This window comes from Parasteatoda tepidariorum, chromosome 5 (assembly GCF_982258835.1).
Source record: "Parasteatoda tepidariorum strain Cologne lab strain chromosome 5, Ptep-v5.0, whole genome shotgun sequence".
Lineage (NCBI taxonomy): Eukaryota > Metazoa > Arthropoda > Arachnida > Araneae > Theridiidae > Parasteatoda > Parasteatoda tepidariorum.
In genome coordinates, this window is record NC_141759.1 from 5,246,228 (window position 1) to 5,261,916 (window position 15,689).

The 15,689-nt window shown below is 31.0% G+C and overlaps 1 protein-coding gene across 20 annotated transcripts in view; it reads left to right on the forward strand.

The window, feature by feature from the left end:
• Positions 1–15,689, forward strand: part of LOC107438374 (uncharacterized) — a 140,239-nt gene that overhangs the window by 13,887 nt on the left and 110,663 nt on the right. For 9 of the 20 annotated variants that reach the window (XM_087163204.1, XM_087163198.1, XM_087163199.1 and 6 more), the window contains 2 exons: positions 2,797–2,904; positions 3,275–3,382. In XM_087163204.1, the coding sequence (XP_087019330.1) occupies positions 2,797–2,904; positions 3,275–3,382 (216 nt within the window). Of the gene's footprint in view, positions 1–2,796; positions 2,905–3,274; positions 3,383–3,759; positions 3,868–6,398; positions 6,465–11,022; positions 11,116–13,819; positions 13,928–14,290; positions 14,399–14,785; positions 14,894–15,689 lie in introns of all 20 variants that reach the window. The other 11 variants (XM_087163214.1, XM_087163205.1, XM_087163208.1 and 8 more) reach the window with 10 other exon arrangements.

The following is a 15,689-nucleotide window of genomic DNA, read 5'->3' on the forward strand; positions in this document are numbered from 1 at the left end:
AGTGACGATGAAAATCAACATATAAAAATCTCTCACACAGATGAACTTAAAGCTGTCGAAAATGCTACTGAATACATAGAATAACAAAAAGAGGCGACACCAGCCTTCCTGTTATCCCTAAAAAATGGCGAAACATTGCTGTAGGAAAGCACCAAAGTTATGTAAAACAAAAAACGATGAAGGACTTTTTTTAAGTAAAAACTCTTTAATTCACAAAGTATACTTTTCAAGCTTTTTCAAGTAAGCTTTTTAATAATAATAGGAATTGTATGTGGTATACTCGTATAAATTTTATATTTCTTAAATATATTACATTTAAACCAACTCTTTTTCTTTCTTTTTTTATACTCTTCGTTTTAACCGAGTTTTTCAGTTATCCGAGTTAGTCGTGGTCCACATTAACTCGGTTAATCGGGACTCTACTGTATATATATATATATATATATATATATATATATATATATATATATATATATATATATATATATATATATATATATATATATATATATATATATATATAAAAGAAATATAAATACAGAATAAAAAATTTTAAAATACTATTTGATTTTTTTAAATATATATTTTTCCACTTTTTTTCAAAGTGATATATTTAAAATACAATGCGTAGAACATCTGAAGATCAAGATTAGAATGGACGAATCGTGCAAATGTAAACTTTCATAAATTAAAGACAATCAACATTATTAATAGGGAGCAATATAAATAACTGGAAGTATAGACTGTATGAAAAATAGATTATTTCAAAAATATCTTTTATAAAAGAAGTATAGAATGATATGAAATTAATTATCCACTAATGTTTTGTACCAAAATATTACATCAGAAAACTGGAAGGATATAAATCTATAATATTAAAATAAAAAGTCAAAATTTTAATATGAGATCTAAAAAAATTCTAAAGGTCTTTACAGTTATAATTTTTTCCATAATCATCCGCATTTAACATTTTCAATTTTAATAAATTTCTCTCAAAAAATAATTTAGATGAATAGTGTTTTATTTAAAAAAGCTGAAAAAACAGCTAACTCAAATGGAAAGTGTATATAATACATTCTAAATAATAATATTTTTAAAATAAGAACATCAAAGTATGTTTACTTACCAAAAAGTAAAACAGCACCTTCTTCAGAAATACCATTATTAATTAAATGATCTATTATTTCTACTTGATTCAAAATAGTAATAGACATATTCGAAAGAAAAAAATAAACGTAAAATAAAAGTGAGGACATAACTTATTTAGATCATAGAACATAACAATTTTATTTAGATTTATTAACGTTTGCTTTTTAAAATAAAACGATACAAATTCCAACATATAGCTCGCACACAATTAAATAATATAGTAATCATTTAATTGTGTGAGCTATTATTATAGTAATCATAATTATTGGCAAAGTCGGGCGCCATTTTCTTAGTAGCAAATAGGAAGCAAAATTTCTCTAAGGAAAAGGCATAAGAACTTGAAAAAACGAGTCAGTACATTGGTAAATCTTTCAGAAACAGAACGCGCCCAACATTTGAAGAAATTTCTCAATAATTTTTACCTTTGTATTATCAACAAACTTGCAACCGATAACTTCCATTCTGTTACAAATGTGTATATTACGGTAAAATCCATTTTTTTTTTTTTATCTTCAATACATTACAAATTAAAGTGAAGTCTATATTGCTTACTTCATTCCAATGAACAAATGTAATTTTAGAACATGCAGAACTGTAATAGGTATAGAACAGTATATATTTCTGAATCCATATAATTTGGAAAACAACAATAAAGAATCATCCGAATTACTTGAAATAGTATCATTTATGTTGATTATTAATAAATTTTTATCGTTTTTTTTGATAAGTATTTTTTTTTAATTTTGAGTGATAACTTTCAACTAGAATTCAGTTTTTCTGTTTTTAAGTTACATATTGAGATCTTGCAATTATAAAATTTTATCGTGTGGTATGTCATCTTAAAGTAATGAAGGGATAATCTGTGTATAGATTATTTGAGAATAAAGTTTTCTAACAAAGTCACTCAAATATAGGTGTATTCAACTCAAGCTGAGCACAAATTTCACTCTTTTTTGAATTGGGGAAATCACTCATTCATTTTAAGAGAGAACGTATTAAGCAGTATGTATTAAGTGTAAGCAGAATTTATTTCGTTCCGTCTTACATGTATATACATGGTGATTCTAAAAAGATGGGCAAAATTTTAGGAAGTGATAGTACACACCCAAGCAAGCAATTTTTATCAAAGAATGCATGGTCGAAAACAAAAGGCAAAGGTGTTGGTGCATTTGGAAAGTTGTTTGATGCAAACGTGAAAGCTTCATTCCTGTTGCGAGTTACTGCGCTGCGTTACTTGTCGCCAAGCTTTCGGCCGCTGCAAGGAAAGTTCGTAATTATTCCTGGTGTGCTTCTGAATGTTCGCCTATCTTTTCTTCGCCGTTGTACTGCGTGCATAGCCGCTGCCGGCCACTGTTTTGAACACTTATTGTAATCACATGCCATTAAATTGGCTTTTATAAATTAACTTAATCGTTCTTTGTGTCTTTTTGCCTCATATAAGAACATAAACTTTGACGCTCTCTAGCGGTTTTGCGTTTTGTTTTCGACCATGCATTCTTTGATAAAAATTGTTTGCTTGGGTGTGTACTATTCCTAAAATTTTGCCCATCTTTTTAGGTATATAGTTCCTTGGAATAAGGTTTAATGCTCATTTTTCTCATGCAAAACATTTTGAAAATAATAAATGTTCCAATGTTATCTTTTCAGATCCGTGCGCAGGAATGAATTGTAGAAATGACGGAATGTGCGTTGTCGGTAGAAATGGTGCACAATGTATATGCCGTCCCCCATATGAGGGAAGATGGTGTCAAACAGGTAAATATACAGTCTCGTTTTAATGAAACTGATAAGGTTTTAAATGAATTAGAGAATTCTCACTGCGCTTTTGGGCTTTAAACATGAAATAAAAAAGGAAAAAAAACTTGATCGCTCATATATTTCAAATCACCTTTAATAGTTATTATGTTTCGAAAATGTATTTCAATAAGAAACTTCCGACTAAGAAACGTTAAACTGGTCTCAACAAAAGTTTCTATAATTTTTTCCTAAATATCTATCAAGAAGGATTTATTACTTTCCGTCTTACATGTGAATATATTGTGGTTCGTTGGAATAATGCTTAATGTTCATTTTTATAATTTAAAACATTTTGAAAATAATAAATGCTCCAATGTTATCTTTTCAGATCCGTGTGCAGGAATGAATTGTAGAAATGACGGAATGTGCGTTGTCGGTAGAAATGGTGCACAATGTATATGCCGTCCCCCATATGTGGGAAGATGGTGTCAAACAGGTAAATATACAATCTCGTTTTAATGAAACTGATGAGGTTTTAACTGAATATGAGAATTCCAACTGCTCTTTTAAGTTTTAAATATGACATAAAGAAAGAACTAAAAAAACCTTAATCGTTTATATATTTCAAACCACCTTTATTAGTTATCATGTAAACAAAATATATCAATAAGAAAATTCTTACAAAATACGTTAAAATGGTATGTACAAAATTTTACCTAATTTTTTCACTCCAAAAAATATCTAGTAAGAAGGATTTACTACTTTCCGCCTTACATGTGAATATATTATGGTTCGTTGGAATAAGGTTTAAAGTTCATTTTTATTATGTAAAACATTTTGAAAATAATAAATGTTCCAATGTTTTCGTTTCAGATCCTTGCGCAGGAATGTCTTGTAGAAATGGCGGTGTGTGCGTTATCGGTAGTAAAGGTCCTCAATGTTTATGCCATTACCCATATGAGGGAAGATGGTGTGAAACAGGTAAATATAGAGTCGCGTTTAAATGAAAGGAATAAGATTTTAACTGAGTTTGAGAATTCCCAATGCTCTTTTGGGTTTTAAATATGAAGTAACAATATATGAAATAGTAAATATTATTTTTTTGTTGCATAAACTGACAGAAGATAGTCAGAAATACCAATTTTTCTTATTTTAAAACTTCGCAGTTTGTAAATTATGAATTTCAATGTCAAAGATGACACTTTAGCTGCAGCAAATTTTATTTGGTTTTGATCTGATTTTTTTTTTTTTGGTTTAGTTTGATGTGAGACAATGCGGAAAAGAATGATCAACATAAAGTAAGCGCGTTGTTTCGATTAGTGCTACGTCTCAACGAACTTATTTAACGGAATCAGAAGCGTGGAGAGTTGTTGGTCGGTTAGCAGGTGGCTAAATACAAGGAAAGTAGCAGGAGCCGTTGGAGTTTAACAAAGTGTGATTTCCAGGATCTGCAACCGTTTTTTCTAGACTTGAAATGTAGACCGAAGATCAGGGCAAAGGCGTAGATGAACACCAACGTCTACTGAAGACCGTTATTTAACGCTAAGGGCTCAGAGACTCCGAAATATGAATGCCACTCTTCTTCAACAATACCTTCGCTCCGCTACTGGCACCACAGTTTCGACACAAATTGTTCGAAACCGCTTTAACTCTGTAGGTTTCTAGGCTCGCCGACCAATGGTGTCTCTCACGTTAACACCAAAGAACCGTCTCGCCCACAGGGAGTGGGCAAGAGACATGCAAACAGGTGGAGAAATTAATGGCACAATATTTTTTCTCCGAGGACTCCCGTTTTTCTGTTCATCCTGATAATAGGCGTATTTTCATCGGGAGGGAACGGGACACTGGAAACAATCGTGCGTTTATGCTCGAAAGCGTGAGATTTGGCAGTGGGGGAGTGATAGTTTGGCCTCCCATTGATGGGCGCACTGATCTCTAAATCATTCGAAATGAAGCTCTGACCGGTCGTCGATATTGGGATGAGATCCTGAGACCTATATTAGTCCCTTACGCTGCAGCAATTGGAGATGGCTTCATTTTAATGGACGATAATTGCAGGACGCATCGTGCTAACTTGGTGAATGATTGTTTTTTGAACGAAGGAATCATACGAATGGATTGGATTGCTAGTTTTCCGGACATGAGCTCCATCAAACATGTTTGGGATATTCTAGTCCGACAAATCGCTGAACGCCTACGATCCCCACAAACTCTCCAAGAACTGGAAAGAGCTCTTTTGGATGAGTGGGACAGAATTCCCCAGCCCCTCATTGACTCGATGTCTCAAAGGCGTTCGACGTTGCTTGTTGACCGGGAAACCCTTCCTCCAACAGAAAACGATTTTCGTTTATGGAAACACCTTTTTTAATTTGTTTTTCTCATACGCACAAATTGTGTTTTTTTTTTCCTTTTGTACCCAAAGGCTCAATAAAAGCCATTTTTTTTGCTGCCAAACGTATGTCATTTCTATCTCATATAGCCAAGTATAATGTAATGTAAGTTACAAAGTAGGTTAGAATGAATCTTTGGTATTTCTTAAATTTGAGTACGATAGAAATTAACGCGATTTTCGCTTAAATTTTCAAGCATTGGGGGACGTTATGCAACACAAGAATTCCAATTTATAACTTCAAAGTAGTCCAAAGTCAAAACGTTTATCTTCGACAGTATGAAATTTCTAACAGTATTTTTAGTGACGATTTATCCTGCTTTTAAGATCCCTCTTATATAGATCCTAATGACTTGGTTTATAACAGTTAGCCATCTTAGCCAATGTGGCAAAGGAATGAGATCCCGATTTGTTAAATATTCTGGGCAATGTCCTAAGGAGAGATATTGTTGAGTGGCAGGAATTTGTTGAGAGAAGACCATATTTTGTATTGAAGATAAACTTCAAAATTTTAGATATTTTTGAAATCATTAATTGGATTTCTTATATGGTGTATCCTCTTTACGAGGCGTAAGTGATTATAATATTAAAAGAGTTTATCGATTCTGACACTAACCACATTAGAGAAACAACTCCTGTCAAACCCAGTTTGTGGTAAGGTTTGCCAAATTTGTGGTGCAGGCTTCGAATGAATTCTGAAGGCATGAAGTTAGTGATGAATATATCCAAGTAACACTAAAATTTAGATCAGTTAGGCCTCAATTTCCCAAAGAGTCAAACTTTAAATGTGCAGTATGTATGAAAATGAATCTTTGGGTTACAGTAAGCCAAAAATGCTACTCTAACCAAAATCTTTGTAAATAACTGTAGATATCATGTAAATTCCATGTAAAATTACATTAACAAAGAAGTGAGCTTGGCCGGCCTGAGTTCAGCAACATGAGTTCAAGGGTATACATAACTAAACATTCCTGTTACTAAAAATATGATTGCAGTCTACTTTTTTTAATCGTGATTTTCAAAATCGTAATGGGAAAAAATAATTCTTAACCACAATTATTCATTATTTTTGAAAAAAAAAAAAAACGAAAAAGTCTTGAGTTTTTGCTTGAAATTATTTTAGAAGGAGCAGAAGTTGCTGATGACCAAGGTGTCAAAGCAAGAAATCATACTGCTGATTTTGGAGCTGGTATGTTGCTTTCTTAAATAGGTTTTTTGTTTTATTTTCTTAGTTTCATAAAGTATAAGATTTTAATGGCTTTTTTTAATTTTTAAAAACAAGTATTGCTGCCTAGTGTTTATTTAGGCGTAGCCGGCCAGGTGGCTAAGTGGTTAGCGTGACTGACTGCGGGTTTGAATCCAGTTAAGGTCATGCATGTTTCCCTCTCTGTGCCGTCCTCTATTGCTGTGAAATGTGGGCTACCCTATGAATGGGTATATGTGGCAGTGTGGAGTGGGTAATTTTGTTTATTTCGGTGACTTTGTTCACCGGTGCCGACTGGGTAACGCTAAATGAAGAACACTTTCGGCATCTTACTGGGCAAAGAACCTGCTGTTAAAAAAATCCTTTAGACGGATACAGTTATATTTTATTGCCAAATTTTTGTCTAGATTTTTATCATTGGGTTTTGAGTTTATCTCAGTCCAAAAAATATCAATTAATCACCATTGCAAGTTAAGAAAAGACCATATTGCAGTATACGATTTAAGTAATCATCCAGGACTGCGTATAGTCCCGTTTTATTTCGCTATCAAAATGCTTTCAAAACAATATAAAAGCTTTTAAAAGTTAAATCATGTCAGACGGAAATTTAATTCGTTCTATCTTTTAGGATACATATCATAGAATTATTAAAAAAAAGAGTATAGTTTCGCAGTCTTACTAGAATCCTAGACTTACAAAGGAAAACTAGGGAAGTGTGACTCGTCAATTTTGAAATAAACTAGTAGGATGTATGCCTTATGAAGAATAATTTTAGGGGGCAACATTCGTTTCGGCCCATAGAGGGTCCTATGAGAGATAAAAAATAATTAAGTATGTAGAAAAATCGGTATTTCATTACTTCAATGCAGACTATTAGTTATTGTAATTATCTCATACTCCAATTAATTTTGTGGTACTTTCACGTACTATATAATGCATATGTATTGTCAAAATTGATTTCGAAAATTTTATATATCTGTAGTTTTTTAGAAAAAAAATAAAAAAAAATTGGCATTTTTAAAAAAAAAAAATTTGGCATCAAATTTTTAAATTTTTTTTTTCAAAATATTTTCCAATATTAAAACTAGTAAACAGTAATAAATTTCACTTATATGAGAGTCGAAATATAATACGCATTTTCCCAAACTGATGGAATTTTTTGTGAGTATAGCTTATGTAACATCCAAAAATGTGATTTGCAAAAAAAATTTTTTTTTCTTCATATTGTTAGATCTTGCAAAAAAATCTGAAATAATTTATGTGATTGCATAAAATTAAATTGCATTTATAAAAATGTTTTCAAATTTGTTTTGCGGGAAATTTGAACTTAAAAAATGTTTAAAATTTCAATTCGATTTTTTTCATAAAAGATCAATACACAAAATTTGAAGTGATATGTCACTTTAAGTGGAAAATCCGTTGATATCTATGTCCTGTGAATTGTTCAATATTTTGTCAAAACATTGCTATCTTTATAATATTATTTTTATATCTGATATCCTAGCTAATTTTTGAAATATTTGACTTTAAAAGTTGGCATTGGCTACGATATCAGGTATAAAGATAACTGTATGAATAATATTTCAAAAATAGCAACGTTTTGACAAAATATTGAACAATTCACAGGACGATTTTTTTTAATAATATGTAAATTTTTTGGCAAAAAATTTAAATTTTTTTGAAACTTATTTTTTCTTCATTTTTTTACCAGTTGTGCAATAAAAAAATTAAGAAAAAAAATGTGTCTATTAAAACGACAAATACTTATAAATTTTGTTCATATAGTACGGTTGACCTTTCAAGAAAAAAAGAAAATCATTGAAAACTGAAATATTTTTTTAAGTTCAAATTTCCCGCCAAGCAAATTTGAAAACATTTTTATAAATGCAATTTAATTTTATGCAATCACATAAATCTTTTCAGATTTTTTTGCAAGATCTAACAATATGAAAAAAAAATTTTTTTTTTTATAAATCACATTTTTGGATACACATTAAATATGAAAAAATTCCATCAGTTTGGGAAAATGCGTATTATATTTCGACTCTCATACAAATGAAATTTATTACTGTTTATTAGTTTTAATATTGTAAAATTTGATGCCAAATTTTTTTTTTAAAAATGCCAAATTTTTTTATCTTTTTTCTGAAAAACTACAGATATATAAAATTTTCGAAATCAATTTTGACAATAAATATGCATTATATAGTACGTGAAAGTACCATAAAATTAATTGGAGTATAAGATAATTACAATAACTAATAGTCTGCATTGAAGTAATGAAATACCGATTTTTCTACATACTTAATTATTTTTTATCTCTCATAGGACCCTCTATGGGCCGAAACGAATGTTGCCCCCTAAAATTATTCCTCATAAGGCATACATCCCACTAGTTTATTTCAAAATTGGCGAGTCACACTTCCCTAGTTTCCCTTGTTAGCGAACATTCTTTCTTGAAAAAGAAAACAACAACTTTCCGACGTTGCAAGAGCATTGCATTTGATTGGGCAACTAAAAAGGGCGCGTCTTATGCTGGCATGCCCTTCACAAATCGATTGCGAGATAATTTATGTATACTTTAGATATTATACTTTAAGACTTTATACATACTTTTACTTTTAAATATATACTTTAGAGAATAAAAATTGCCCAATGTATAATGAATAATTACTGTATAAAATATTTTACAAACGATTAATACCTCCCATTCACGCTTAATTATATTTAAAATGAATAAAAATTTCTGAAAATCCTCAATTTTTAAAAATATTTTTTAAAAATGAATCACTTTTTTTAATTTTTGGAAATCTTAAAAATTAACACGCTTTCCTCGTTTGATGTGGATAATTTTAATAAATTGATTTCTGACCAATAATGAAATTTTTTACTCTTGCTTGGCGTTTTGGATAAAAAGTCGGAAAACAGAGTTTTAGAATGAAAGAAAAAAAGAGAACTGTGCAACTCTTCGCTTAGATTGAACAGAATGACTCAAAACTCATCAATACAATGTCTAATTTTTCTGAGAAATGATGGCTGACTGATCTAGACTTCAGTGTAAGGCCGGGATAGCCTGGTTGTTAGGGCGTTATGCCCATGTCCAGGAGGTCGTGGGTTTGATTCTCGTTGGTCAAAGACTCTCCTTGTAGTAAATGGTGACTGGTGCACGTTAAATCTTTTGAGTCACAGCATGTTCTATAACAAATCATACTTCTGGGGGTACCGAATGGGAGATTGATTGTTCTCTGGTTTAGGTCAAAATTACGATCTTTGGATGAGGGAATGGGTCTACCCTATAAACAGGCTGCGACGTGTGTGGGGCTGAAGTCGTATTCTTGGCCCATAGATGCCGCTACGTAAAAACAAGAAGCACACCCTCTGCTTTAAATTCGCTTGGTTTCACCCTGCAGACTTGCTGGTTGACAAGTGGTATTAGAGACAAACAGCAAGAAAGACATTATTGTTGCTTGGATCTAATCATTGCTAGTGTTATGCCCATTGGTTTTATCCAAAGCTTCTGTCAAAAGTTTGACACAACTCTCTACAGCACGTAAGTTCTATGAATCTTTAATATTTCTTAAATTTTGAGTACGGCAGAAATGAACGTGATTTTCGCTTAAAATTTTGAAGAATCGCTGGAGGATATACAACACAAGAATTTCAATTTTTGAATTCTACAGTGCAACTTTCTACAGTGCGTCAGTCACCATGAATCGTTGGTATTTTTCAAATTTGAGTTCAACAGAATTAACTTGATTTTCACTTACGTTCTGAATTATTAGAGTAGGGTATACCACTGAAGAATTTTTAATTTAAGACTTCAAAGTAACTTTCTTCAACAACTTTCTATAGCACGAAAGATCTCGATTTTTCAAGTATTCTTGACATCGTCTTAAGGATAGATATTGCTCTGTGGTAGGAATTTGTCAAGCAAGGACCAAATTTTGTATTGAAGATAAACTTTACAGCTTAATTTAATTTTGAAATAATGAATTGTATTTTTCAAATGGTGTATTCTCTTTACGATACGTAAGTGAACATAAAATGAATTTATGGAATATGACAGTAACCACATTAGAGAAACACTTCCTGTCAATCCCAGGCAGTGGTAACGTTTGTGGAATAAATTCTGAAGACATGAAGCTAGTGATGGATGTATTAAAGTAACATTTAAATTTAGATCAGTGTTATGTTTCAATTTTACAAACTTTAAATGTGCAGTAGTTACAAAAAATGTATCGTATTGTTACAGTAAGCCAGAGAACGCTACTCTAATCAAACTCTTTGTAAATAATCTTAAATATAATGTAAATTCCATGTAAAATTGCATTAGCAAAGAGATGAGCTCGGCCAGTCTGAGTTCAATAATCTGAATTCAGGGATATTCCTACCTAAACTTTTCTGTTACTGAAAATACGATTGCGTTTACTTTTTATTCATCGTGATATTCGAAATTATAAAAGAGAAAAAGATTTCGCAGCCATAATTATTAGTTATTTTTCGAAAAAAAAAAGTCTTGAGTTTTTGATTGAAATAATTTTAGGAATAGCAGCAGGTGCTGGTGGATATAGCCAAGATGTCGAAGCAGGAAATTTTAGTGTTGATTCTTTAGCTGGAAATCATAGTGCTAATTCTGGTATGTAACTTTTTTTAAATAGTTTTTTTGTTGTTATTTGCTTAGTTTTATTAAGAATAAGTTTTTAAATGCTCTTTTTTATTTTTTGCATAAACAATCATTGTCGCCCAGTGGTTAGTGTGCCTGACCGCGAAGCCAATGGCTGCGGGTTCAAATTCCGCTCAGGGCATGCATGCTTCCCTCTGTGTGCTGTCCTCTGTTATGCGTGAATGTGGACCACTATAAGAACGAGTATTTGTGGTAGTGTGGCGTGGATAATGTTGTCTACCTCCGTTACTTTGTATACCGGTGACCACTATGTAACGCTAAATGATTAACATTTCCGGCATAATTCTTAGGCGAAGAACGATAAGTTCAGTTCCTGCCGTTAAAAAAAATTATTCAGACGGATAGTTATATTTTATAGCTGAAATGTAGTTCAGATTTTTATTATTGAGGTTTTGAGTTTATCTCTGTTCAAAAAATATCAATTATACTCCGTTGCTAGTTAAGAAAATACGGTATACGATTTAGGTTATCATCCGTGACTATATGCTTTCAGAACAATATGAAATCTTTTAAAAGTTAAACAAGACAGGCTAAAATTTAATTCGTGTTATCTTTTACGATACGATATCTGTTATGATTATTAAAAAAAAATTGTATAGTTTCAAAGTCTTACTGGAATTATAGACTTCGTTCTTGAAAAAGAAGCAGCTGTACGACGTTTCAGGAGCATTGGATTTGATTGGACCATGTAAAATGGTGCGTCTAATACTGACTTGCTCTTAACAAATGAAATGCGAAATAAGTTTTAGTTTTCTTTAGCTGTTGAAGAAAATCATCTGCTGGAAACAATATTTATCATTCTTTCATTAGTTTCTTTAAATGCGAACGGAAACTACTATATTAGTTACGAGTTTTAAATATAATATTTATTAATTCTTATTACTTGTTAATTGATTATTGTTATTAATAAATCTTACTATTATTAATAAGAAAGCTATCAAGCAGGAGGCTGGGCAACGTCATATTAAGAGTTGGCGATATTGATAGTTTGCGTTAGGAGCTTGGCATCTTTTTTGGCGTGCACTTAGATGCAAACATTCTCTTTTCATAAGGATAATAGTTTTTTCTTAACTTGCAACAGGGTATAGAGTAATAATACTCTATTTACTTCGCACTGGAGATGTTCATTGGGATAGTAGTGACTGTCTGAGGTCATTCTGAGGATGATTTGGAGACACAAATTTTAAATCTTTGCAGAGGAGACAGTTTCTCCGCTTTGATAGCCCGATGACCTTCACGTGAAGTCGAACACTTTACGTAATACCGAGCGGATACCACTCTTCCTTGGTCCCTTCGCAGACTGATCAATGTGTTCATCTACCTCTCGGTTCTTGATTTCTATGGTTTTTCTGAGAACCGTACCTGACGATGGGACGATTTCAATTTAAGATTTATTTCTTTAATTTCTCTCAACGCAACGCGACTTTTCATAAAAATTTGATATGATGTGCACGCAACATCATGTAAAAAAATATAAATGTCGTAGCCAATATACTTAAAAGTAATAGACAAATGATTTTTAATATAAAGCAAATAAAACATTTAATTTTTGTTTTTTATTTTAGGAAGTAAGCACATTATATGCGCATAAAATGACCGATTTTTAATTGAATTCATGAAACTGCATGTTTTCAACATCAAACTAGCCTAAATATTAGTTTAAAATGTAATTATGTAATTTGGACTAAAGAGTGGTGAAATAAAGATATCAAATTACAAATGAACTATTACCTGCCCATAAATAAACTGTTACAGAAATAGTTTGGTTTTATCTTTTTTATCCTTATCGTAGCCATCTACATACATATCTCTACATTTGTATATGTTTGACAAGCCGAGCTTGAAGAGGCGAATAATTCTGAAAATATAATCTTCAACGAAGCAAACAATTTTTATTTTTTACTTAAATGAAGGATTTGGTATTCAATTAAAAAACATATTTTCAAATTGTTCAGAAGACAAATTTTTCCCTATAAACTAACATGATTTTCAGGAAGTCATTTAACTGGTTTTAAATTAATATCAGCGTTTTGGAAAAAAATATGGAAATAATAAAAATGTTTTTGAAAAAAAATATGGAATAAATTCTATATTAAGTAAATTATCCTCCTTTTATAAATGTTTTTGAAGTTTTTACATTGCAAAACTGTTAGTATAATTTTGAAAGATCATGGTTAAGCCTTTTAGAGATTGTGTCCTTTTTACCCATGCGAAAACTACATTGTCAGTGTATCCGTTTGCCTTGTCATTGTCTCCTTTTTACATGCCAAAACATGACTGTGGCATGATTTCGAAGTTAAAGGTAGGAATAATTTAATAACTTCCTCTCCTGATTTTGATCGATTCGAATAATGTACCGGTGAAAAAAAGGACGTCATTTCTTAGAGATAATCCTCTTTGTCTCGACGTTCTTTAAATATTTACCTATTCAATATTGAAAAAAAAAAGAGTTTAAGCTAGAAAATGACTAATATAAAAAAGAGTTTACCCATTTTTGTTTCTTTAAAAAAATTATTTTGAGAAAGATTGAATTCATTTGAGATTTTTTACTTCTTACACGTAAATATATTATTTTTTCTTGGAATAGGGTTTAATATCTATTGTTGTTATGTAAAATATTCTGAAAATAATGAATGTTCCAATGTAATCTTTTCAGATCCGTGCGCAAGCCTGCCTTGTAGAAATGGAGGAATATGCGTTGCCGGTAGATATGGTGCTCAATGTGTATGCCGTGCCCCATATGTGGGAACATATTGTGAAACAGGTAAATACACAGTCTTGTTTTAACGAAACTGATAAGGGTTTAACTGAATATGAGAATTCTCACTGCTCTTTGAAGTTTTAAATATGAAATAACAAAAGAAAAAAAATTACTTTCATCGTTTATATAGTTCGAACCACCTTTATGAGCAATTCTGTATAGAAAACATATCAATCCGAAACTTCCGACTAAAAAACGTTAAAATGGTATCTACAAATTTGTTTTTCTTTCAAAATATATGAACTGAGAAAGATTTACTTCTTTCCGTCTTACACGTGAATATATTATGGTGCCTAGGAATAGGGTTTAATATCCATTGTTATTATGTAAAACATTCAGAAAATAATCAAAATGTTTTCTTTCTAGATCCGTGTGCACCACTGCCTTGTAGAAATGGCGGAATGTGCGTTGTCGGTAGAAATGGTGCCCAATGTGTATGCCGTCCGCCATATGTGGGAAGATATTGTGAAACAGGTAAATATGCAGTCTCGTTTTATTAAAACTGATAAGGTTTTTTACTGAATATGAGAATTCTCACTACTTTTTCGGGTTTTAAATAAAAAATAACAAAAGAAAAAGTACTTAACTTGTTCGTTTATATAGTTCAAACCACCTTTATGAGTTATTCAGTAAAGAAAATATATCAATAAGAAACTTCTAACTAAAAAACGTTAAAATTGTATGTTCAAAATTTTACCAATTTTTTCTTTCTTTCCAAAAATATGTATTAAGCATGATTTACTTCTTTCCGTCTTGTCTTACATGTGAATGCATAATGGTTTCTTCGAATACTTATTAATGTTCATTTTTATTATGTAAAACTTTTTGAAAATAATAAATGTTCCAATGTTTTCTTTTCAGATCCGTGCGCACCACTGCCCTGCAGAAATGACGGAATGTGCGTTGTCGGTAGAAATGGTGCCCAATGTGTATGCCGTCCTCCATATACGGGAAGATATTGTCAAACAGGTAATAAATATACAGTCTCCTTTCAACAAAACTGATCAAATGTTAATTGAATATGAGACTTCCGACTGCCTTTTAGGGTTTTAAATATGAAATAAAGAGAAATTATCATAGATTGTTTACATCTTTCATACTGCCTTTATTAGTTATTATGTAAAGAAAATATATAAATAAGAAACTTCTTACTAAAAAACTTTAAAATGGTATCTGGATCATTTTAAAAACCAAGCACACTTTCTCTTATTAGTCCGGCACTTTCTCTTATTATATTTCTTACAATTTTGTACCCAAGCAAAATTTAAGCATTAAATAATAAATTTCAGATTTTTTTAAATATTTAATATGATTCTGAAACTTTTAATTACGTTTCTCCTTTACTGTTGCAATTAGGTTATAAAAAATTGTTTCCTGAAAAATACTATGCCCCAGCAGCTTATTTAGCTTTTATCATTACATTTCTTTTACATAATATTATTTTTAATTCATAATTCAGGGTCCTTACTGTCTTACTGTGTTCCTAAATATCATTCCTTTCTGTTTTTTTGTATTAGTTTTCTGTATTTTTATGTCTTTTAAAGAGAACTTATATGTGTCCCAGAAATGTGTCACCTCTACTTTATTTTTAAAATTCATGCAAGAAATACATATTAAAAAGTTGACAACAGTAGACATTCATGCACTTCTATTTTTTTAGTGTTCTTCTAAGGCAGCCATTTTTTCAGGAAATGAAATTTGAAGAATAAATTGGATGATTAATGATTTTTTTGAGTAGGGTTTATTTTTTGTATGTTTCCTATGT